At 28.0% G+C, this 27,599-nt stretch overlaps 2 protein-coding genes across 2 annotated transcripts; both read right to left on the reverse strand.

Annotated features, from left to right (window-relative positions):
• Positions 1-1,791: 1,791 nt before the first annotated feature.
• On the reverse strand, positions 1,792-9,218 carry LOC101500815 (probable prolyl 4-hydroxylase 9). The gene is made up of 8 exons (XM_004511808.4): positions 8,957-9,218; positions 8,710-8,844; positions 8,061-8,221; positions 7,300-7,402; positions 5,208-5,303; positions 4,049-4,114; positions 3,289-3,408; positions 1,792-2,056 (listed from the first exon to the last, which is right to left on the reverse strand). The coding sequence occupies exons 1-8, from the start codon at positions 9,083-9,085 to the stop codon at positions 1,949-1,951; spliced, it is 918 nt and encodes a 305-aa protein (XP_004511865.1). The 5' UTR covers positions 9,086-9,218; the 3' UTR covers positions 1,792-1,948.
• A 4,746-nt stretch (positions 9,219-13,964) lies between these two features.
• LOC101501139 (probable prolyl 4-hydroxylase 9) lies at positions 13,965-20,009 on the reverse strand. The gene is made up of 8 exons (XM_073364650.1): positions 19,729-20,009; positions 19,480-19,616; positions 18,874-19,032; positions 17,786-17,888; positions 17,407-17,502; positions 16,645-16,710; positions 16,094-16,213; positions 13,965-14,268 (listed from the first exon to the last, which is right to left on the reverse strand). Exons 1-8 carry the CDS (start codon positions 19,861-19,863, stop codon positions 14,155-14,157), a joined length of 930 nt encoding a protein of 309 aa, XP_073220751.1. The 5' UTR covers positions 19,864-20,009; the 3' UTR covers positions 13,965-14,154.
• Positions 20,010-27,599: the final 7,590 nt, after the last annotated feature.

Consider the following 27,599-nt stretch of genomic DNA (forward strand, 5'->3'; position numbering starts at 1 on the left):
TACACACCAGCTTCTGCTATCATCATCAGCTCCCAAGACTACTAGCTCTGTGCTCACCTCTCCCATTGTTGCTCAAAGCAATATCTCTAGTTTTAGCACTACTAGTTCCCCCGCTGTATCAAATCATGTATCCCCTAGTACTTACTATCAATGGTACCTTAGGTTAGGCCAATCTCAATCACAACACCATGCGTGTTGCTTTACAACATTGTAATATTCCCATTTTAAATAAAGATTCCAATTTCTTTTGTTCTTCTTGCTGTTCTGGAATGACTCATAGATTACCTTATGTTTCTTCCACCACTAACTACACTACACCTCTTGAACTAATTTTCAGTGACTCGTGGGGACTAACCCCTGTTACGTCCTCTAACAGATTTAATTACTGTGTCAACTTTGCTGATGCTCATTCTAAGTTTACATGGCTTTATTTCCTTAAATCCAAGTTTGACACCTTGAACATTTTCAAACAATGGCTAAACTTCCGTTTAATATTCAAAGCAATGGTTGATTTAGGCTTTACTCTCCTTAGTTAAGCTATTATTCTCTTAAAGTTTTGGGACCATGCTTTTACCACTGTTGTTTATCTCATCAATAGGTTTCCTTCTGTTGTCTTAAACCTTGCTTCCCCTTATTTTGTCTTATTTCACAAACTCTAGATTATAATTTTCTCAAAGTATTTGGATGTGTTTGGCTGTTTGCTTCCTTTTGCTTCATCCATACAACTCTAAAAAGATTGATTTCAGATCCCATGAGTGTCTGTCTATTTTTGGGCTATTCCACCTCCCACAAGGGCTATAAGTGTCTCTCTCCCTTTGGCAGATTATGTATTTCCAAGGATGTGCTCTTTAATGGTTGCAAATTTACCTACACCTCTTTGTTTTCCTCTACATCCACCTCACCAATGTCCTCCTCCAACTATGTCTCCTCAATTATTCCTACCTTTTCACAATTTGGCACTTACATCCTCCTCATTCTTCTCAAAGTATTCCTCTCAGTTTTCTTATATCTCCCTGTCCTATTGCCACTTACTCCTCTCCAACCCCTGTTTTTGTCCCCTACCTCTGAGTCCTTGCCTCAAGACTCCGTTCCCTCTCCACATGTACTGGTTCTTCTCCCTCCCTTGTATATGGTCCACCTTCTCCTCCTACAAACACTCACCCTATGCAAACACAATCCAAATTTGGTATTACTCAACTTCGTCTTCACCCTACTATTGGTCCGGTACCTCCGGATAGTGTTGCCATTTGTTGCAAATGGGTTTTCAGAGTAAAGGAAAATCCAGATGGCTCCATCAACATGGGTTTTTAAACCATTGACAATTCGAGTTATTCTCACTCATATTGTATTGCATTAGCTAGTTCAGTATAGTTATATTGTACTACACTAGTTAGTTGCAGCTCTGTAAGGACAATGACAAGTGTCACTTACTCGTTGGTTAGTCTAGGTATGTTGCTCAGCAATCTCTGTTAGTTAGTGACTCGGACTTACACTAGTGTTGATTTCAATGCCAGAATGAACTTTTTTCTCTCTAAATTGAACATCGGTTACTATACCACTTTGTTATATTATATACTACATAATAGAAGCGATTTTAACAAGTATTTATGTCAGAGATTGGTATAGAGCAAGTGGTTCTATTTCAAAATGCTAAGGTAAAATAGATTTGGCTTTTTGTGATTTCATATTTTTGGCGGTTTGACTCGCCAGACTCATCAAACTCTAGACTAATTGTAACAAAAAAGAGAGAGAAGCGGATGTATCCAAAAACATTCGAGATTAGCTATCAAATTAGGAAGTAATATGCATGTTGCATTTATCATTTATTAATGTCCTGCTTTACAATCCCAACGTCTAACTAGATTTTAGACTTGATTATTAATCTGACTTTCGAAAATCAACTGTACGACTGAAATCATAAGTACTGATCTCTGTAAGCCTTTGAATCTCAATTGCTGGTACCAGTCAAATAATCCTCTAGTTCTTGATTCCTTAGCCACTTTGTTGCTACCCACTTATCCCCTTTAATTACAGGACAGCTCCCATGAAGTGATGTCTGCCAAAGATTATATACAAACTTTTGTCAAACAAGTGCATATCGAGTCCAAAATTAATTTTAAAATTTAGCATTACATAATTGATTAATATTGTTTGATTCATATTAAATTTACTTTCAACCGGTACCGGTATTTATTAACGTGCAAATGCTGAGATCCACAACCGATGTATGTTTTATTTTGGACAAACAACATGTAATTTCGTGATCCTCCCTCCCAAAGTGTTTTATTTAGGGATACAAACTTAGTTGACTAAAAAAGAAAAGACTACAAATTTCAACTTAAATGAAAAATGTTGAAAACATATTTTTATGTTTTTTCTAAGCTTCGACTTGTATATCTAAAGATTGAAAATATCTTGCATGCTTAATAGATGACTGATTATTTAAAATGTATAGTTACATTAGAACAGGAAAAAGCACAAAAATATATAACAAGCCTCATGTTTCGAGCTAATAACTTAGTAATTTTAGTGTTCACCTGTAAGGCATAACGTTAGTGTTCATGCTCATACTTAATTGGATAGTTATAAACCTAAGGCTAAATAACTTAGTGTTCGTGCTCATACTTAATTGGATAAATTAAGACCTAAGGCTAAATAATTAAGTTATAAACCTTACAGTCAAGGCACAAAGATATGCCTTAGTGTTCATGCTCATACTTAATTGGATAAATTAAACATAGGTTTTTATTATTTAAAATAGATAATTTATTTATTATTAAATTAAATAATAAGAATATTGGTTGATGGTGGTAGGAGGCGGAGTTTCGGCGGTCACCATGGTAGAACTCTTGTGTCACCACGGCAGCCAGCCTCATCAAATTTAAATTATTATTTTTAAAAAACAAAAAATTTAAATGCTTATTTTTAATAAAATTCTATTTTTCTTTTTCATAATTTGTCCAAAAAAAAAATAGTTGTATACTAATTTTTTTTTATTACAAACTATATTTTCGAAATAAATATAATAGTATTTTTAAAAGTATATATTTTAAAATAAATAAATATAAATAATTGAATTATATTAAATAAAATACATGATTTATATAATTTTTATAAAAAATTAGATAGTTTGGATTCATCCATATTTTTATGCAATGCATTAACATTTTTAGTATGTAGTTAATGAATTAGATGATTTACATAGATGGTAAATAAATGGATGCAATTGCTTCGGCTAATAATTAAATAATACGACCATGACGAAAAGAAAATAGTCAAAATACTAACCCGATCAACTGTTCCGTTTGGGAACAATGAATAAAATAGAAGTCCGTCTCCCTTGCGCGGCTTTACTCTTAAACCAATACATTCTGCATAACCATAGCTACCGTCCATGTTCAACCCATTCTGCACAATAATAATGCACGAATTACGAAAATGTGCGGCTAGATGAAAAATACTAATTAAGTTAAATAGCAGCACCCGCAGTTAATTTTAATTAACATTTTAGTATTTTTTTTATTGAATTATTTATTTTAATTTTAAGTGATAATTTTATCTTTTATATTTTAAAATGTCAACAATATTATTTTTTTTAATAAAAATTTTAAAAATTTATTAAAATTTTTAAACAAAATCTATAAAATTAATTACTATCTTCCATATAATGCAAATTTCATCAAATGCATAACTCAAATATTCAAATAAATTCACATTTTCATCACCAACAACATCAAATAAATAATAAAAATGTGTTTATTTAAATATTTAAGTTATAAATTTAATAAAATTTATATTATATTGAAGATGATAATTAATTTTATGGATTTTGTTTAAAGTTTTTTATGAATATTTGTAAAAAAAAAATAACATTGTTAATATTTTAAAACAAAAAAGTTAAACTGTTACTTAAAATTAAATGATCAAATAAAAATAAATAAATAAATAACTAAAACGTTAATTGAAATTAAGTTAAAGAGCTATGTGCTATTTAATCTATTTATTATTATAAAAAATTGGAAATATTTTGCCAATGGTTTTATTTTACCTCAAATGGAAACATGGTCTCCCCACCTTCCTCAACATCGGTTAAATACAACAAAAATGAAGCCATCTGCATGGTAACCAAAACTGATTATGTAAAAAAAGTTATAGTTGTGATAAACCGGTCTAATTGGGAACCAACCATACGATCCTCAAAGCCTCCAAATTTCATTGAAGTCGAGGTGCATGAGAACCATTGACAATTAGTGATTATCAATTAGACTCGATCAATTTTGTTTACAAACAAAGTCATATTTTTTGGGCAACTTGTGCAATTTCTTTATTTTTATTTTTGTACGTAGAAACATGGACTTAAATCTCTTATAACAAAAAGATAGTGCAACCTTAGTAAAGACTATTAAATCTAGTGAAAGAAAATTTAGAACATTTAGATCTAGTAGTAATCTTGACAGCTCCAACATCATGCAATTATTATAGGAGATTCATACACTTATTAACTATGGTAAATGATAATTTGCTCTCCTAAAAAAGTTACCAATTATAAATTGATATTTTATAGACAAATATTACTATTGTAGTCCTTTGACTCAATTTAAAGTTATGGGTTCAGTTATATTTTTTATTTTTTAAGTCGGTCCTTTAAAATTCAAAGCATTAACATCATTACCTTTTTGTTTTCATAGTCTACATAGTTGTTACATTGTTGGTGTGTGTAACTGTGCTTATATGGTAATTGAATTGTAATCTAATTTATTATTCCAAATGACTTTTTTAAACTAGCCCTGACCAAGTGACCATAATAAGAGTTTAACTACAGATAGAATATGTTGACAAGATTAATTTATCTTTATTTTGTTAGTAGCTCGTCAAATGCATATTAAAATCTAATATAATAACTTATCTTGTCTTATGTACTTTATTTTGGCCATCAAATAATCAATACATTAGTATCAAACTAAGACTTTACGCGAGGATTAAATTTCTTTGAAAATGACAAGTCACGTTTTAGAGTTATGTATCAACTATGAAATTTCAAACATAAATCCAAGTCACGATAGATGTGAGTCAAAGATTAATCATATTACCAACTGCAATTGGTTGCGTTAGTGTCGGTTGGTGATGAACACCGGTATCACTATTTCTTAAATAAATTATGAATAGAACAAGGGAAAATAAAATGTATGAGTTTTGTTCTGACGTACCCTTTGACTATTTCGTGGGTCAAACTTACCGTAATTGAATGCGTCATAGTGAGAATTATATTTTTGTCCGACCTTATAGCGGAGGATGTTAAAGTCCTGAAAAATAGTGATTCGTCACATAATTTAGAAATCATCATGGAAAGTGGAGGGCTTATAGAAAATGAAAAGAGGAGGTTTTGCAATACATATTCAACAAAATCAAGACACACCTAAGTTGGAGATAAAAGGACTTAATATATTCGAAGACTTAATTATAGTATATAGTATATACATCGACAGAATAACATCCAATTATATTTATATATAAATTTTTGTATAAATATTTTGAAAAATAATATTTCAACGTGACATAACAATAAAAATATAAATGGATTTTATATTCAATAGTCTAGATACAAGAAAATTTGTGTCAAAGCAGTCCATGTGCACAATGTAAATATTTCCACCAATCACAAAAAAAAAATATTACTATTTTGTTTTTTAAATTGAGAAGGGAAAATCATTATTAATTAAAATTACATCAATAGTAATTTTACATTTTTACAATTGTCCAAGAAGATTAGAACACAGTTCCAGGTAAAAAATCAAACTCTTACTACTACGAAAAAAACATCTCATAGACAAAATTACTGTTTGGAATAATATCAATTTGTAAATTGATTCTCTAAATTTCCACTAACCGATCCTCGCCATTGTATGTTTTAATTTTGATTTTTTCATCAATTATATGATATTTAGGTAATGAAAACCTATATACTCCATACGAAATGAATTATATGTTAAAATGACCAAATTATGTATATTAAAAATATTATTGATAACTTTTTTAATCTATGCAATCTCACTATAAAGTCAAGTTATTTTTTTGATACAAACTATAAAGTTAAATTGATTGTCTAAATTACTCTCCATAACTAATAAATAGAATCTTTGAAAATGTAAAAAGTTATATTAAATGAGAGGAAAATCCAGAGATTTTATCTTTAAATGGGAGAAATGTTATTATTTTTTGTTTATATTTTATTCCAACAACTATGATATAATTTTATTATTATTCTTATATCTTTGTTAAAAATCATTAATAATTTTATAATAAATTTTTAAAAAAATATTTATGATATAAATCAAAATAAGATTATATAATGTATTTTGTAAAATAATTGATCATGCATAAAATTTTAAGAATTTCCAATTATTTTAAAGAGTTAAAAAACATCTCTTGATTTATGTAATAATAATAGCATAAAGAGTTAATATTGTTTTTATATAAACTATGCATGCATTAGAAAAATAATAAAACTTCAAAATATTCATTATCTTAAAGCCTGATTTCAATTCAACTAATAAAATCATTATAATAACACTCAATTCTTCAAATATAATTTTATCATCAAGATTATATAAAATGTCATATTATAGATAAGTTTCAATAATTTTTTGCAATTCAATTTCAAATCCTTATTAAAAGATTGAATAGATATATGATTTTAGCACATTATAGTAATCAAATTATTTTTATAACGCGTTTAAATATATCATTTGCTTATTCATTCTTCTAAAGATTTAAGAAGTTTTATCTATAAAAAATTGAGTTTAAATGTCTTTTCTTACTAAATGTTTAAATGTCTTATGAGCAAAAATTGTCATACTTGATCTATTATTAGTCCTTCAGATTAATTTGATGTAATTTGAACAATTGACCTTTAAAAACACTAACAAGTCAGACCAGCTTTCGAAAAGTCTTTTAGCTTACCATTGTTTTTGGACTGCTTATTGGAAATAAATAAATAAATAAAATGGTTGGACTTTTTGATCTTGTAATATTTTGTATTTGTGACCTAAGCCACCAGGGGAAAATTGTAAGGAAAGAACAAGTTTTGCAGAAAATACAGACACGGCACCAGCAAGAGAGACAAGCTGATTTGAAAAATGAAAATCCAAAGACCAAAGACAGAGGCCGTCAGGCCGACTACATCTTTAAGCTAAAAAGCACGTCGAAAGAAAAATTCAAAGAATCAGATTGAAAAGCTTTTTTAATTATTCCATTCTTACAGAGAGAGAGAGATGGGCAGTGGCATAATAAGAATGTTACCTCTCCATGATTCCTGGGAATTTGTGTTGCTTTGGAAATTTTTTCCTCAATGGCATCTAAAACACCCGTTTTGTCGTCAAAAACGCTATAAAAAGCACCAGAGCTGTTTGAAAAAGGTGAATACATAAGTTCCTGATATGATTTTATGGAACTATGACATAATCTACATCTTGGTTATGAGGAGAAGGTCCTCATAACCATAATAATCAATTTACAGTGAATCGTGGGTCGTATATATATGACAATGAAAAAGTGTAAACAAAATATTTAGCATATTTCCAAAAAACCATGTATTGAGTTATTAAAAGAATATTAAGGACATTATTGTTGAAGAACATCAGTTTAAAACAAATAACATGTATTAATGTATGTATACAAAGCATGTGAATATGTGATCCTAGAATTACACGAAGTCTTCCACTCTGTCTGCATGCAGCAACGTCAACTCTAGTATAAAAGAAGTCATGAATCAAGACTATTAAAGTCAATTAAAACAAAACGACTTGAATCAACAACAGTTTAGCAACACTCATTTAACACTTTTTTTTAACTTGGGTAAATTTTATGTAGATCTCACTGGGAATAGGTCTCATACAAAATGGTAGGGACCTACCTAAATTTCACCAAATAAAAAAAAGTAATTGTTAAAAAGAGTGTTACAATAATTGTATATTTCAGGTACTCCTCCTAACATGTTTCTTGTGATTTAATCACACAGTTAACCATTTAGTTAACTATTCTACTCACAGAACATACACTACCTTGATCTGATACTCCTTGTGCTCTCCTGCGGTACTCCCGGAGGTAAATTCACTGCTGACGGTGTCAGCCCTTTCTTTGTTGCAATCTCAATTATGGTTTCACATTGTTCTGCACTTGCAAAATTAGGAAAATATAGAGCTCGAGGTTTCAAGCTCAAAATCTGAGGAACACAAATCAAAGATACATTTGAGCGTCAAAGCTTAGATCAAACCACGTGCTTAACACAGATCGTAAATATATATATTAAAGTAACAATGAAATAATCATAGTTCTAAATTGCAGTTTGCAACACTAATATAAAAGGATTTTGAGGTTTCGGCAACTAAATTGAAACCACAATTTCAATTGTATTAGCCGTATTTTGTTTTGCCAGTTTGCAGCAACTACAGTTTAAAACCATGGCAATAATAAATTTGAGACTTATGATCCTTCGCATAAAACATCAACGAACTCAAAATATAATCGCAAATTCAACAAAATCACTAATTCAATTAACTAATTGCAGTAACATTGCGCTACTTCAAACACGAAAGAATCGTAAGATATGCCGCGATTATCTCAAACCGATAAAACGCTGATTTTAACCAACCTAGCATAACATGTTAGCGAAAAATAGTGAACGCTTAAAGAGAGAAATTAATCGCGCACCTGATAAGGAATCGATGTAATGAAATTGTCACCTGACTCTCCGACATTCAACAAACGGTGCTCCGTTTCCTCCTTCGATTTTTCCAGCAATTTCCCTCTCGATCTCTGCATCAACCTCAAATCGTATTCATCTTCCTGAAAAATTGAGCGATCCATTACTTAGAACAATTTCCAGTGAAACGAAACAAAATCAAATTAAAAAAAGCTTAAAATCTGGAAGAATGTGATTTGGATTGAGAAGTAAAACCTGAGAGTGATCGATGAAACTAGAACCAAAATATCCAGCGAGAAAGAAGAAGATGCATAGGAAAACACAAGATAACTCGACTTTCTTCGTCCTCAAGCTCCAATTTCCTTTAACCGTTTTGGCTTTCATTTGGATCGTGCCGAGAGATTTTCAGTTATTTTCCTTTTTCGAATCAAAATGCAGTCTGAATGAACTTGAGTATAGCACTACTCTTTGTGGACTTCACTTTCCTTGTGGTTCACCCCGAGTGTTCCCGCATATTTGAACTTGCATGTCTATTCGTTAAACATTAATATTGAAATAAACTATTAATTTTGTTATAATAAAAAAGATTAAAATATTAATTTAGTCAACAAATTATTAATAATTTCTCAAACTTATTTCCTTAAGTATATAAAAGAAGTTTATAAAAAGTATATAAAAATAATAAGTGGTCACAAAATTTTATTTTGGAACAACTTTTTCAAATATAATAGTATTTTAGGTAACTTGACTCTTCTTTGTTGAGCCAAATAATAGTGGTCTAAACAAACTTTTAAATATTTAAAGACTAAAATGGCATGATTTTAATAATAAATTTAGTTTTTTTTAAAGACAATAGATTTAGTTAGAAAGGAATATTTAGTAAAGTTTCAATTTAATCATCGTCATAACTCCTAGTCTCCTATTTAATTATATATAAAACTCCTAGTCTCCTATTTAATTATATATAAAAATAATAAATATTCTATAATATTTTACAAATAGTTTCAATCTCTTGTCATTATTTTTTGAATATCATTATTAACTGATTTTTTTTTATTAAATTCAATTTTGATCCAATTATTTAAATTAAAACAAAATTTTAATCTTCTCATTTTTAAATTTGGGGTTTTTGTCTATATATTTAACAAGTTTCAGGATTTTTTATTGCAATCAATATTGTGGATTATTTTTTATGACGTATCATATTCAAAATTGACGTGAAATAATATTATTATGTGAAATTTGCTTATTTATACTAGAAAAGTGAATTTGAGAATAATATATCTACTTTTGATGAATAATAAAACTGAAATATATACGAGTTGTACCTAATTTTCAAATTCATTTTTTACTTCAATTCATCAATATCATATCAGCAAATGTACTTCTACGTCATTATTTACGAAAATGACATGTCACATATCAGCAAATGTACCTCTACGTCATTATTTTTTTCTCTCTCATTAAACCGTTGTCAAAAAAATAATATTAAAAATGAAAAAATGCTTATTGTTACACTGAAAAATAATAGCGAAATACAAGAAGTTAGATGTGTCATATTTTAATTAATTTAACCATTTTAATCTACCATTTTGATGTACAATTAGTTATTCCAACGTTAAATTTTAGATTTATTTGTGCAAAAATTTATCGTATTATTAGCATTACTAAAAAAGATAATAAAACCCTAAAAGAAAACGATTTCCCACAAGATATACACATCATGACACTTTAGCAAAAATAAGCTGATATTTTAAAAAATTTAGTGACTATGGTCCTGTTTATTTTGTAAAAATATTATGTTTTTAGTTTTTAAAATGTATGTTTATTTTATTTAGATGAAATATTCTTAAAGTGAATCATCGTAATTGAAAGAAAATGAAATGCTAGTCAATAAAAATACATTTTTAGACATAATGAAAATAGTTGTGATATTTTCTTCATTTTTTGAAATGTAGATGAATTGTGTTCACTTCAAATTTTATTTTGGAACAACTTTTTCAAATATAATAGTATTTTAGGTAACTTGACTCTTCTTTGTTGAGCCAAATAATAGTGGTCTAAACAAACTTTTAAATATTTAAAGACTAAAATGGCATGATTTTAATAATAAATTTAGTTTTTTTTAAAGACAATAGATTTAGTTAGAAAGGAATATTTAGTAAAGTTTCAATTTAATCATCGTCATAACTCCTAGTCTCCTATTTAATTATATATAAAACTCCTAGTCTCCTATTTAATTATATATAAAACTCCTAGTCTCCTATTTAATTATATATAAAACTCCTAGTCTCCTATTTAATTATATATAAAACTCCTAGTCTCCTATTTAATTATATATAAAACTCCTAGTCTCCTATTTAATTATATATAAAACTCCTAGTCTCCTATTTAATTATATATAAAACTCCTAGTCTCCTATTTAATTATATATAAAAATAATAAATATTCTATAATATTTTACAAATAGTTTCAATCTCTTGTCATTATTTTTTGAATATCATTATTAACTGATTTTTTTTTATTAAATTCAATTTTGATCCAATTATTTAAATTAAAACAAAATTTTAATCTTCTCATTTTTAAATTTGGGGTTTTTGTCTATATATTTAACAAGTTTCAGGATTTTTTATTGCAATCAATATTGTGGATTATTTTTTATGACGTATCATATTCAAAATTGACGTGAAATAATATTATTATGTGAAATTTGCTTATTTATACTAGAAAAGTGAATTTGAGAATAATATATCTACTTTTGATGAATAATAAAACTGAAATATATACGAGTTGTACCTAATTTTCAAATTCATTTTTTACTTCAATTCATCAATATCATATCAGCAAATGTACTTCTACGTCATTATTTACGAAAATGACATGTCACATATCAGCAAATGTACCTCTACGTCATTATTTTTTTCTCTCTCATTAAACCGTTGTCAAAAAAATAATATTAAAAATGAAAAAATGCTTATTGTTACACTGAAAAATAATAGCGAAATACAAGAAGTTAGATGTGTCATATTTTAATTAATTTAACCATTTTAATCTACCATTTTGATGTACAATTAGTTATTCCAACGTTAAATTTTAGATTTATTTGTGCAAAAATTTATCGTATTATTAGCATTACTAAAAAAGATAATAAAACCCTAAAAGAAAACGATTTCCCACAAGATATACACATCATGACACTTTAGCAAAAATAAGCTGATATTTTAAAAAATTTAGTGACTATGGTCCTGTTTATTTTGTAAAAATATTATGTTTTTAGTTTTTAAAATGTATGTTTATTTTATTTAGATGAAATATTCTTAAAGTGAATCATCGTAATTGAAAGAAAATGAAATGCTAGTCAATAAAAATACATTTTTAGACATAATGAAAATAGTTGTGATATTTTCTTCATTTTTTGAAATGTAGATGAATTGTGTTCACTTCAAAAGTGTATATATATATATATATATATATATATATATATATATATATATATAGATTCCTACCACTGGAAATAATTATATTTATATTTGAGATTTGTCGAACACGAAATATGGACATTTCTCCTGACATAGATTCGAATTTGAGATCAACACATCTTACCTCTTTATTAACAAGTAAAATTAACATAAATTAATAAAAAAAAATAGAAATAATAGACATTTTCACAAAATAAACGGAGCCTATATTTTCAAATTTAGACATGGGAGGGCCAAAATCATAAATCGCAACAAATAAGGAGATAAAAACTACATTTAAGTCAAAATATGATTATATAATGATTCTTTAATTCTAATTTACAAAACATAATTCATTTTTATCATTATATATATATTGTTGCCATATAGCAATCAAATATGATATTATTGTGTTTATTAGTTGATTTTCTATCTAAGTTTATTTGTATTGTGGAAAAGAATCAAATCACTCTGATTTGATTTATTTTCTAATTTATTTTTTCTTTATTATCTGCATTCATTAGACAGTTGACAACATTTATGTATGTATATGTCTGTACTATTTCAGTTTCAATAATATAAGAAATTTTTCTTCTCTATCTTGTTTGACCCTAGATGCACCCTAAAACACATGGTATCAGAGCTTCAGCTTTGATCCTGTGGCAGCTCACTATGTCCTCACAAGCATATCCTCATGAGAAATTGGAAAAAATGACCCCTCTACTACTACAATACCAGAAGAAAAAAAATTGGTGATTCTAAAATCGTGTCAACACCTAGCACAAATGATCCACATTCCATAAACTCTAGTTTACAACTTCTAATCCAAAAGATGAAAGGAAAAAACTATGTTGCATGGACACAGACTGTGAAGTTAGTTTTTGATGGCAACAGAAAGTTAGGCTACTTGACTGGAGACACTCCTCAACTAGAGAAGACTGATCTTGCCTACCAAATAATATGATACTACTCAATTTTTCCCCATTTATAGTACTTGTGTAGGTCATAAAAAGTTAAAGATAACTGATGGTACTCTGTCCACCATAGTTGGAGTTGGTTCTATCCCTATTTCTAAAGATGATCAATATTTAAAATTTGTAAATCTGGTTTTTCTAAACAATTTGGAAAAAACAGATTGTGAGGAAAGTAACATAGCATAATCCTATTTGAAAATACTATAAATTGAGGAAAGTAACAAAACACAATCCTTGAGTGAATCTAGTCAAGAAAGCCATAAACATGATATTCAAGAAAATGTCTTGACAAAACCACAAGTTGAGGATGATACAGTTGAAATTTGTAATAAATGTATCTATCCCTTTGACCACGTATACTTAAGAAAAACCATGCCTCAGATAAGAGAATCTCAACATTGGCAAACATCCAAAGATCCAACAAGTAAGAGTATTTCTAATTTTGTTGTACCTTTTCAAAATTCTGAAAATTCTAATCATAATAATCTTGTCCTTGCTAAACGTGTTCCCAACGATTCTGTTCCTTTAGAACCTACCTTTTATGATGCTAGTCTACCCATTACTTTTAGAAAATGGATAAGATCATGTAAAAAACATCATATCTCTAACTTTATATCTTATGACAAATTATCTCCCACTTTTAGAGCTTTTATTTGTGAACCGACAAAAACATAGATCCCAAGAGATATACAACAAGCTCTAAGAGACCCTAAATGAAAAGTCTCTTTATATCGGTTTCAATAATATAAGAAATTTTTCTTTCCTCTTTTGTTTTACACACACATATATAAAGTGAGATGAGTTTCAATATGAGATAAGAGAGGCAGGGCATGGCAACCAAAAACACTCGAGATTAGTCATCACATTAGGAAGTAATATGCATGCCGCATGAATATCAATACACAATCCTGCTTTAGAATTCCAGCACCTAATTAGATTTTAGACTTGATTATTAGTCTCACTATGAAGATTTTCTGTACGACAGAAATCATAAATACTAATCTCTGTAAACCTTAGAATCTCAATTGCTGGTAACGTTCACATAATAATAATTCTCCAATTTTTCATCCCTTAACCACTTTGTAGCTACCCACTTCTCCCCTTTGATTACTGGGCAGCTCCCGTGGAATGATGTCTGCCAAAGATTATATAAAAAAATGTCAAACAAGTGAATATCGAGTTCAGAATTAATTTTAAAATTTCGCATTACATAATTATTAAATTTTGTTTGATCCAGATTGAATTTACATTCAACAGTTATTAATGTGCCAATGCTGAGATTCACAACCGGTGTAAGTTTTATTTTGGACAAACAACACATGCAATTGAGTCATCCTCCCTTCCACAAAAAATTAACACAATTTTATCGGAGGCTACAAATTCTGACCTAAAGGAAAAATGTTGAAAACATCTTTTATATGTTTTTTTAATCTTCGAATTGTATAGTAAGTCCCTCAAGATTGAAAATATCTTGCATGCTTAACATATGATTGTTTGATTATTTAAAATATATAATTAGATGATAACAGGAAAAAACACATAAATATCTAACAATTAAGCCTTATGTTCTCTATGATTGTTTTCTTCTTCAAATTAATAAAAACTATGTGTAGGACTTTTGATTCATCTGACTAATATCAGCATCATGCCCAACTTGTGCATAATTGTACAATATATTCATTATATTTTATAATCAAGAATTAAAAGTTGATATAATTTTTAGGCAAATCATTTTTTCTATTTTGCATTTTTGTTTTGTTTTCAGTAATTCTTTAATATTAAAATAACATTTTATAATAAATAAAAAGTTAATTATTATGCAATGTCAATATAAAAAGTTTTATAGCGTCAACAAATCACAACCATTCAAAAACATGACTTTAGAGATAATTATAATAAAAATAAAACATCTCTAATTACTTAACGGTTGTGATCGACTATCTTTGTAAAAATTCTTTAAATTTTTGGTGTATATGAATTAAATTCATGAAAAATATATATTAACATATTTTGTTAGTTTGTCCAACAATACTTATCATGATATCAAAGGAATAACATTATGCTTAACTTGAACACGGAAATGTATTTGAATTTAGGTATAGTATATAACTATCCCATTAAGTATGCGCATGAAGACTGACATTATGGGAGCTTGTACGGTACAGTTAGAAATTAAAGTGTTTTGATTTATTATTTTTTAAATAAGTGAATTAACAATCATCTTTATGAATTAAAATTTTAGTTGTTAATTTTTATATTTAAAAAAAAATAAATGCATAAAACAAAACATCATTTTATTAATCGTAAATATTATACTAAATTTTTTATATTTTATTATAAAAAATATTGAATATTCTCTATTATTGAATAATAAACATAAAAAAAATTATTTTGTTAACACTTTTAATAAATAATATTTAGTTATTATAATTTTTTAAATAATATAAAATAGTCTTTTTTAGAAAATACCTTATTTAATTATTAACTTAAAAACGACATGTACAGATACATCAAATTATCGAATAACTTCCCATGCATATTTGAGGATGCGAGCCAATCTATTGCTCGTAGGCAGATATATCAACTCGGTATTTTAGTAGTTTACTTACCATTTCTTTCTTTCTTTCTTTTTATTATTATTATTATTATTATTTTTTTCTTATCTTAACGGTTATTCATTGTCATCTCTAAGCACAAAGTTTAGACCGTATCTTCTTTGAGGGACGAGATCCCAGTCTTAAAATTGGGCCTCTTTGTGAGTTGTGAAACAGTGTTCATTACTCATTAGCCTTGGTTAGATAAGTTATAAATGATTAGAAGATTGTTCACCTACCTCCTACAAAATATTGATTGTTTGAAGCACTCTTCTGAAGTGTTGTTTATTTGAAAATACATTATCGAAAACATACTCTAATAATACTATAAGTAAATTGGAAGTTGAATGAGAAGAAAATGCTAACCGGATCAATTGTTCCATTAGGGAACACCGAATAAAATAGAAGTCCGTCTCCCTTGCGCGGCTTTACTCTTAAACCAATACAATCGGTATAACGAGAACTACCGTCCATGTTCAACCCATTCTGCACAATAACAATGCACCAATTATGAAAATGAGTGACTAGAAAAATAGGAAATTATTATTAAGCTTAATTGCACTTTTTAATCCCTATTCCCTATTTTAGTTAAATCACGAAAATAGTCTCTCATTTTATTTATCTCTAGTTTTGATCCCTAATTGATGAAATGTCTTTTTTTTAAAGCTACAACATATTATTTATGATTATAGATCTCTGGCACAATTGTTGTACTATAAGATCTTGAGCCATAGTATGACTTAAATAAGTGCAAAAAAAATAACATTTTATCAAATTTTAGACTGAAATTATGTTTGATGACAAAAACTGGAGAAAAATAAAAAAGGTGATACTAATAAGACACCAAAACTACAATTAAACCTTATTATTATTAATAATAAAAAATAGAAAATATTAAGTGAATGGTTTTATTTTACCTCAGACGGAAACACGGTCTCTCCACCTTCCGGAACATCTGTTAAATACAGCAAAAATGAAGCAATCTGCATAATAACCAAAACTGATAATGTAAAGAAACCAGTTGTGATAAACCGGTCTAATTGGGAACCAACCCTATGATCCTCAAAGCCTCCAATTTGATTCAAGCCAAGGTACATGAGTACTAATGAAAATACGGGATTATTACTGTTATTTTTTGTCTGAAAAATAAGTGATTATTAATTCGACTCAATCAACTTTGTTTACAACCCGCTAAATGGGCAAGTCATATATTTTGGGCTTTGTTGTCTTTATTTATGTGTGGAAGTTTAGACTTGAATCTCCTAGCAGTGCAACAACGGTAGGAAGTGTTAGATCTTACTGGTATGTGGCAATTGAATTGTAATTTAACATATTTTTCCATTGACTTTTTAAAACTAACCCTAACCAAGTGAGCATAATAAGAATTTAACTAAAGTTAGAATAACTTGACAAAGATTAATTTATTCCGATTAAACATTAGATTAAAATTAAATATAATATATTTTTTATGTATCTTATTTTAACCATCAAACAATCATTACTCTATCAAACTATTCTTACACTTCTTTAAAAATGTCAAGTCATGTATGGTGTTCTGAACCAACCAACGCAATTGGTTGTATTAGTTTTGGTTGGTACAACATTATTTCTAACAAATAAATTATGAATTAGAACAAGTGCAAATACAAATAAAATGTACGTGATTTGTTCAGACGTACTCTCTGGCTCCCTTGCTGGACATGTAGAGCACTGTTGAATGCGTCATAGTGAGAATTATATTTTTGTCCGACTTTATAGCGGAGAATGTTAAAGTCCTGAAACACAATGATTCCTCACATAATTTAGAAATCATCGTGAAAAGACGAAGGGTTTGTAAATGTAAAGAGGAGGTTTACATATTCAATCCAAAGAGTAACGTTCACGATGCTAGTTTTACTGAAAGGAAAAACTTGTAAACTAGCCGTTTTTAATCAGATACAAAATACAAAATATAACTAAGTCAAGCTGAAAAGCACGTGAAAAGAAAAATTCGATGAATCAGATTGAAAAGCTTTTTAATTACAGAGAGAGGGGCAAGAGGCATAATAGTAATGTTACCTCTCCATGATTCCTGGGAATTTTTGTTGCTTTGGAAATTTTTTCCTCAATGGCATCTAAAATACCCGTTTCGTCTTCAGAAGCGCTCATAAACGTGCCAGAGCTGTTTGAAATAGATGAATATATAAGTTTTTGATATGATTTTATGGAACTATGACATATTGTGCATCTTGTGGTTTTGGGAGGAGGTCCTCATAATCATGATCATCAATTTTCGGTGAATAGTTGGTTGTATATGACCATATAAAAGTGTATAAAAAATACCAGCATATTTCCAAAAACCTCGTGTATTGAAACATTAAAGGATTATTAAGGACGTTAATGTTGACAAAATTCAGTTAAAAACATATATATGCATTAATGATGTATATAAAGACTGTGATCCAAGAACTACACGAAGTCTTCCACTCTGTCAGCATGCAGCTAAAGAAAGGTCAACTCTAGTATAGAAGTAGTCAGGAATCAAGACTACGGAAAAGTCAATCAAAAGAAGATAACTTGAATCAACAATAACTTATCGAAAAGTGATAACAACACTCACTTTTCAACTTTAGTAAATTTTATATAGGTCTTAATTATCACTTTGGAAATGGGTTCTACACAAAGTGGTAAGACAAATACATGAATTTCACCAAATACAAGAGTCACAGTTGAAAATAGAGTATTAGGATGAGTGTCTCTAGCTCTCTTGTAAGTGTCTCGAAACATATTTCTTGTGATTTTCTATTTTTGTGAGTCTTATCGACGGATTCTTCAAGTTTGTGATTAAATCACATAGTTAACCATTTAACTTCATACAAAAATACAAAACCATGCATAGACTCCCTTGTACCATAAAAATTTACCTATTTTTAAAGTATTATCCCAAAATGAATGATCCATTTCAATTTTCAATGCAACATTATCGACTTTTTTTCTATTGTATCATTTACATTAATGAATATAGTTAAATAAATCAATACTTGATAAGAATAGTTTAGTAAAAATACTATTATCTCTTTTACTTTATATTTTTTAATCTTGGTGAAATAATCAAATGAGTCATTTGTTATAAGACAAATAGATAAAGCAGATAATTATTCTATTACCTTGATCTGACTCCTTTTATACTCTCCAACGTTTCTCCTTTACGTAAGAACACCATTGATGGTGAAAGTCCTCCCTTTGCCATCTCAATTATGCTTTCACATTGTTTTGCACTTGCAAAATTTGGAAAATATAGAGTGCGAGGTTTCCAACTCAAAACCCGAGGAACACAAATCAAAAATACATTTGAGTATCAAAGTTCAAATCAATACTAAAAGTAAATCACATGCTCAATACACATCCTAATTCAAGTAACAATGAATAATCATGGTTTAAAATTGCAGTCTGCAATTGTAATGTAAAGGAATTCCAACAACAATTTCAATAGCATTGACCACATTTTACTACTATATAGATTTTTGAAGCAACAACAACATTGGAAGAATCACATACAAAGTCTACGAAATCAAAATATAATAGCCAAATTCACCAAAATCAATTATTCATTAAACTAATTGCACTGACATTGTGCTACTTCAAATAGGAAAGGAATCATGAAATGCCGCGATTATGCCAAACGGATGAAAAGCTGATTTTAACTAACCTAACAGAACAAGGTTTCAGATGAAAAATCCTGAACACTTGTAGAGAGAAATTAATCGCGTACCTGATAAGGAATCGATGTAATAAAATTGTCACCGGATTCTCCAGCATGCAACAAACGCTGCTCCGTTTCCTCCTTCTTCGTTTTTTCCAGCAATCTCGCTCTCGGTCTCTGCATCAGCCTCGTGTCAAATTCATCTTCCTGAAAAATTCAGCGATCCGTGACTTGTAAAAATTTCAAGTGAAACAAAACAAAATCAAATTAAAACAAGCTTAAAATCTGGAAGAATGTGATTAGGATTGAGAAGTAAAACCTGAGAGTGATGATCGATTAAATTGGAACCGAAGAATCCAGCGAGAAAGAAAAAGATGCATAAGAGAAAAATAAAAGGTAACTCGAACTTCTTCGTCCTCCAGCTCCAATTTCCTTTAACCGTTTTGGCTTTCATTTTGATCGTGCCGAGAGATTTGCTGTTATTTCCTTCTTCGAGTACTCTCTGCTTACAAATGCAGTCTGAATTAAGTTGACTATTGCACTTCTCTTTGTGGACTTAGAACTTTGTAAGGGATTTCCCGGTGATTCACACTGTGTGCGCCCGATTATTTGAACTTGCATGTCTATTCCTTAAGACATAAGACATTAATAGGGAATAACCTATTAGTTTAATCAACAAATGATTATTTTCACTAACTTATTCCTTTTTTAAAATTATTTAAAAAATATAATAAAATAATAAATAGTAACAAAAATATTTAAAATCAATTTATTTGAATCTCGATTTATTTATTTTACATATATTAAAAAAATAGTTAATTCATTAAATTTTCTTTATATGATAATATTAATTAAATAGTTTAATTGAAAAATAATAATATTACATCTAAGTTTAAAAATAAAATTTATTTTAAGATAATTTTTTTACAAAGATAACTTCTTTATTATAGAAAAAAATATTTTTAATAAATTGACTTTTTCTTTTTTGAACAAAATAACTTTAATCTATATTAATTAATGAGATATTTTTAAATCTTTAAAGACGAAAATGGAACAATTTTATAATAAATGTAGTAAGAAAAGGATATGTAGTAAACTCGATCTCAATTTAATTATCATTAAATCTCCCTATTTAATTATATATTAAAATAATAAATATTTTACAAATAGTTTCAATATTTTAACATTACTTTTTGAATTAATTTTTTAATATTATTATCTATTATGATTGTTGCGACATTTTTCATTACACTTTCGTTCTTATTATTTTATTTGAAATCAGACTTTATTCTTACATTTAAAACTAGCATTTTAGTCTAACCATTTGATAAGTTTTATTATTTTTTCCTCACTGTCTAGTTTGTGGCTTATTAGTGATGTGAATTACATTCGGTGATAAGACATTGCTTGTTTATACTAGAAAAGTGAATTTGTGAAGAATATGATTACTTCTTATCAATAAATTTGGAAAAATGGTTGTAGCTAAACTTCTAGTCCATCCTTTGTAGTTCATTTTACCAATGTCGTATCATAATTCCATATCATTAAAGAAAATGACATGTCATAAAAAACAAGTTTCAAATTGGATTGTAGAGAGAAGTCCTGAAATTTATATATAAAATTGAAGAATTATAATCCCAAATTTAAAAATGAGGTGGCTGAAATAATATTTTAGTTAAAATAGGGGAATGAAAATTGCATTCAAGTCAAATATTTTTAAATATAATTACTAATTCAAAATTTGGATTATTACTTTTAAAATATTATTATTAACTTAATTAACTAATATTCAAACTTTCATCATTATTTAATAATTATATATAGACGCATTAGTATTTAATGTTAACAAGTAATTTTGTTAAATATTATTATTAAAAAATATTAAGCATGAAAGCACTTTTGGTCTATTTGTTTTGGATAATTCATAATTTTGGTCCTCCTATTTTATCTTGATAGAATACTTAAGTGAATCATTATCATAAAAAAAAAGATAAAATACTAGTTAATAAAGATGTATTTTTAAAAATAATAAAAATGATTTTTTTGACTTTTTATTATTTCTAGAAATGAGGACAAAATGTTCACTTTATAAATATTTTATCTCCTTATTAACAAATAAAATTAATATAATCTAAAAAAATCATAATAAGAAATATTTTCACAAAATTAAGAAACTCTATAATTTTAGATTCAGAAATGGGTTCAAAATAATAAATTAGTAAAAATAACATTTTAAGCTAATATATTATCATGTATAATGATTCTATAAATATAATTATAAAAATAGTAGTAATTCATTTTTAGCATTTTTTTTAATGATATGTTTTTCATATATACATAGAAATTGGGGGAAGATCAAATTACATCTAAGAGTCGCACCAACCGTTAGACTCATAATAATATCCTACTAAATAAATATATTTTAAATTTATCATTAATGTAACTCTATAATTTGTAAATAATGAAAATATAAATTTATTTAAATAATGAAAATATTTAAATAATGAAAATATGAGTTTATTTAAATATTTAAGTTATGAATTTGATTAAATTTGTATTTTATTGAAGATATAATGAATTTTATGGATTTAGTTTGAAAATTTTGATGATTTTTTTTTAATTTTTATAAAAAACAGAATAATATCGTTGACATTTTAAAACATAAAATATCAAATTGTCACTTAAAATTAAAATAAAATATCAACTCAAAAAAATTGATAAATAACTAAAATATTAACTGATATTAAGTTAAAGAATCGCGGGTGCAATTTAACATATAATTTTATTTATCTTCGTGTGTGTGTGTATATATAAACATGACTTTACATCATTTTTAAATATCAATACTAAATACAACATAATTATTTTGACCTTTTAACATTTATTGTTTTCTCATCAAATGTGTAATAACAACTTATTAACGTGTGTGTTTTAAAGTTAGTTAACGGTGCTTGATCTACAAAATAAACAGAATCTTAATTAGTTTGAACGTCTAAAATAGTTTGGAATGATAATTAGATTGAAACGGCACCTACATAATAACTATTTTGAATATCTTTCACTACAAACATTGCCTTAACTTATTTCATGCGATCACCTAAATTATGCTACAAATATTTAGGATCTAATTTAGGTTTTTTAACATATATTTTTCTACCAAATATTCTCTCGTAATGAGATCTGAATTCTTAAAACTCTGTCACATACTTTTAACGAATAAATGCCCCAAAAGTTCTCAATCATTCCATGTAATCCTAGAATCGCACGATATCCACAATTACCATCATCACTGATGTCTATAATATCACATAAATTTATGGATTTCAACCGACAACTAATCCTTAAAGAGAAGAACTCTAGGTTGTTGAACCTTATTGAATGATGGTTGATGTGTGAGCTTTTTGATTGATGATCAAGGTTGTTGTACTTTACTAACAAATGTTTAGTGCTACATGCATTTGTGTCACTGCATTGAACATTTGCATCAACATACTCCCACCAAGATGGATCTTGCTTGGCTGATTTTTGTCATTTTGATACATTCCTTTTGTCTTTTTTGGTGCACCCTTGTTTTAACCTTATTAACAAATGGCACATCGACGTAGTCGATGGATGATCTCTCACAATTTATCTTTAAGTGCAATTTTTCTAGGTACATCAAGCTCATCACACCTTTTCGCTATGACATATATTTCATGTTTCATATATAACTTTAAAGGTTTACCCGATCCATCGTCATGAAAATTTAATTTACTCCACCATACATGAATAACGCCTAACAGAATGAGACGCAAGATCATACTATATTTGACTATTTCACATGCACAAGGTAGAGTATGAGTTGTCCTAATAGTGCAATGACACTAAGACTTATCAATACCCACATACTTATGCGATCATACTCAACCATAATGTGATATATCGCATTTTTAGATCCAACACTACACAAATTGACGTACAATTTGTTACTGTCTCGATGCACCTTTTGAATGATGTTATTATCTCATTGTGTTGTAATACATGTTAGATATAGCTTCACAAAAACTACATATATCCACATATTGTCTTGTAATATCTTTTTCAAACTTGAGTCATTTGTATTGTCGTATTCCCAAAGTACATAACTTTATTTGTCTACTCCTCAATTAATCTTTCCTTGTGAGATATTAACCAATGCTCGTGTATATAATCATAAAAAATAGAATAGTTACTACAAATTCCTTCAAACATAGCCAACTTCATGTAATATTGAGTCTTATCAGAACTGTAAACAATACATTCTCATGCCTCCATTATGCGCACCTACTTCTTTTTTGGAAACACAAACACCTTGCACTTGACTTTGACATTCTTGCATACATAAAACAAGCAAAATAAATTGACTGTTTTTGGATAAACATATTGAATTGCGTTCATCAAAACAATGTTTCTATCAGCAACGGTGATTTGAACTTCATCAGATGTAATATGTTCTTTCAACATTTGTAGTGCCCACACAAAGTTATCAGCATTCTCAAATTGTAGATATTCAAATCTCGTGCAAAATATCATTTCAGTAAAAGTAATACTAATAATCTCAAATAATGACATTCGATACTTGCAAGTTTTGTATATGTCATCAATAATAATAATATGTGGAAATTATTTACAAGAATGCTATCATCTAAATAAGTCTATAGTATGTCCCTCAACTCATTTGAACCATCTATCTTTTTATATTGATACATGTATTTATTGTGTTTCATCAATGTCATCAGATGTTGCATTTCAGTTTTGTTACCTCTAAGTGATGAAAAATATGCTTAACGTGCATTGTAAACTTGTTTAATTTTTGTTTGACTTTCAACATTATGATTCTTTAATATCATCAATATGTTTCTCGGTTTAACTATGTTCTTCATCATATTATCAAGTAGATCTTTCTCTTCATGAGACAATCCACTTAAGAAAAAATGACTAGTCAATTTTCTAGTCAACTTGTGGTTATAGAGACCACATATTACATATAAATACCACCTATCACCAACACTTGATGGTGTTCCTCTCAATCTTAATGGACATTCATATTTTTAGTTCAAATACTCCTCACAAGTTTATGATTCTTCCAAGATCTATATTTGTCGCTTTTTTCACAATCAATAATTAATTTTGTCTTTGATCCTGATCGTCTTGTGGCGATTTCAATTTTAAAAATGACAATGACAATTCCATTTTTCTTTCTAACATTTCTAGTCCATCTCAATAAAACATCTCGCTTATCAAACATTACATCGGTGATAAACACTTCAGTTAAATCCACCATACCAGGTTCAACCCCATCAATCATAGTGTCGTCAATTTCTAATTCAACACCATCATGCGTTGCGTCAAAATCAAGTTCCAAACCATCATATATTTCATCACTATTGTCTTTCTATTGGTCCATTTATACATGTAAAAAATTCAAAAATATTGTTTACATGATCTGAGTTAACGTACCGTACATGAATTGAATTTACGCAAACTACGTATGTGAACTCGGGTCACCTATAATTTCTTAAATTGCATAACCTATATGAACTCAGGTCACGTAAAATTCTCAAATTTTGAAAAATATATGAACTCAAACGCAGATCAGTAAGCATACTTTGGTGGTGGCTTTAACCATAATATGAAGAGGAGACTTATGGGGTATAAGTTATGAGTGAATGGTGTGAGCTATGAATGAGTATTAATTATGAGGTGGGGGTTATAAATATGTGATGTGGGTGTGAAATATTAGGAGATGAGTGATGGTGATGAAGATAGAAAGATAAAAATAAAAGGCTAAATACCACTGGTGATCCATTAACTTAATTTCAGTTAACGTTTTAGTCATTTATCTTTTTTTTTTTTTCGATTTGGTCCTTTATTTTAATTTTAAGTGACAATTTGATCTTTTATGTTTTAAAACGTAAACAATGTTATCCTTTTTTTTTTACAAAAATTCAAAAATTCATCAAAATTTTCAAACAAAATCCATAAAATTAATTATATTTTGTAATATAAAATAAATTTAATCAAATTCGTAACTCAAATCTTCAAATAAATTCATATTTGTCATTCTTTATTTGATGTTGTTGGAGATGAAAATATGAGTCTATTTAAAGATTTAAGTTATGAATTTGATGAAATTACATTATATTGAGGATGATAATTAGTTTTATGAGTTTTGTTTGAAATTTTTTATGAGTTTTTTGAATTTTTGCAAAAAATAAGGATAATATTGTTGACACTTTAAAACATAAAATATCAAATTGTCACTTAAAATTAAAATAAAGGACCAAATTGAGAGAAAAAAAAAGATAAATGATTAAAACGTTAACTGAAATTAAATTAAGGGACCACAGGTGGTATTTAACAAAAAAAAAAATTAAAAAAATAGGGTTTAAGAACGAAGCACATAGTGAAAGAGCATTTTGGGTATTTCAATTTTATGAAAAATTTATAGGGTGTGGGTAGCAAAATTTTCAAATAAATGGTTATAATTTTGTCCGCATGTATGACAAATTATGAGTGATTATAATATAAATCATTAGAGTATTCTACCTTGCACCCCCACACTTAAACCTGTCACCGCCTCAATCAACGTAAAAATACAACTTTGCCCTTTTATAAAATCTTCAATGTTTTTTACCATTCATTTTTTCATCCCCTCTTTCGAAACTTTAAAGAATTCACCATAAATTTCAAATATTTCCAAATTTGTGAAATAAAAAAAAAAAAAAAAAAGTGCATTTGAATTTTTCATACTTTCAAAATAATTTTTTTTTTCAAATTTCTGAAACTTTCGAAATAATTTTTTTCCAGATTTTGAAACTTTCGTAACTTTTCAAATTTTTGAAATGTAATCCTTATTTCGAAAATTTAAAACTTACGAAAATTTTCGTAACTTTTAAATTTTCGAAATAAGGATTACATTTCAATAATCTGGAAAGTTTCGAAAGTTTTCAAATCTGTAAAATTTTCGAAATTTTCTAAATAGTTTCGAAAGTTTCCAAATATGGAAAGTCGAAATTTTCTATTTTTAAACTTTCAAAAATTTGAAAATTTTTATTTCGAAGGTATGAAAAATTCGAGTCTCGCTTACTTTTTTTGTTTAAAAAATTTGAAAAATGAGTGAAAAAAATGAGTGGTTAAAAAATTTAAAGATTTTATAGAAGGACAAAATTGTACATTTACGTTGATTGATGAGCTGATAAGTTTAGGTATGGGGTGCACGGTAGAACACTCCAACCATTAATATATTCACTTCATGGATTTCTCACTTTAAATAGTCAAATCCGACACATATAGACCTTGTTAATTCCTGTGCAGCGTCCCTGGCTACTGACCTACTCAAATCTCATTGTAAAGTGATGTAAAAAATAATATTCCTTGTGTTCTAAAATAATTGAGTAATTTGATCATTTTATACATACTAAAAAAATAAAAAAGAGATAATAGCACTTTTACTAAATTATCTTTATTACATATTTATCCATTATTAATATTATTAATATCATAAATACATAATAAATGATATTATATTAAAAACAATATAAATATTATTAATTAAATGTATAAAAAAGTGCTGTTGGATAAGTTACACAATAGAAACTTAAGTGGATTTCTGGTGTTGTTGCTTAGCTATTGATTATACTCGTTCCTACTGCGTGCAGGCAACATGAACGTATGGAAATTTGCGTGCAAAGAAACAACATCCACGTTGTTCAAGCAAAGTTCCACTCGCATGTTACAAACCACAATAATTTTAAGTGCACGAAAAATGTTGGATTCGGATAATCTGAGAAACCTACAGATGATAACCGCATCAGGTGAACGGTGAATAAGAAGCACACGTGGACGATAAACTTTTTGTCCACATAACTAAGGCAGGACTAAAAAAAATCTAGAAAATGCACAAATGCTATTTACTTGTCCTCCTCGGCGTAAATAATTTATGTGGTCCTGGTACGAAGACATACAAATTACAAACAATCATTGTTAATCAGAGAGCGTATATTGCATAATATCAACTCCTTCAAAACAAAAGCTAATTAAAAAAAAAAAAAAACCTTCTTCATTCTCCTCCTCTACCCCCTCCAAGTGAAGAATTGAACCGGGATTTTAAACCAGAACACAACCTTGCTTTTTTGTTGGTTATATGCTGACTGATAATTCAACAAGCAA

This window comes from Cicer arietinum, chromosome 8 (genome assembly GCF_000331145.2).
Source record: "Cicer arietinum cultivar CDC Frontier isolate Library 1 chromosome 8, Cicar.CDCFrontier_v2.0, whole genome shotgun sequence".
In the NCBI taxonomy this organism is placed as follows: domain Eukaryota; kingdom Viridiplantae; phylum Streptophyta; class Magnoliopsida; order Fabales; family Fabaceae; genus Cicer; species Cicer arietinum.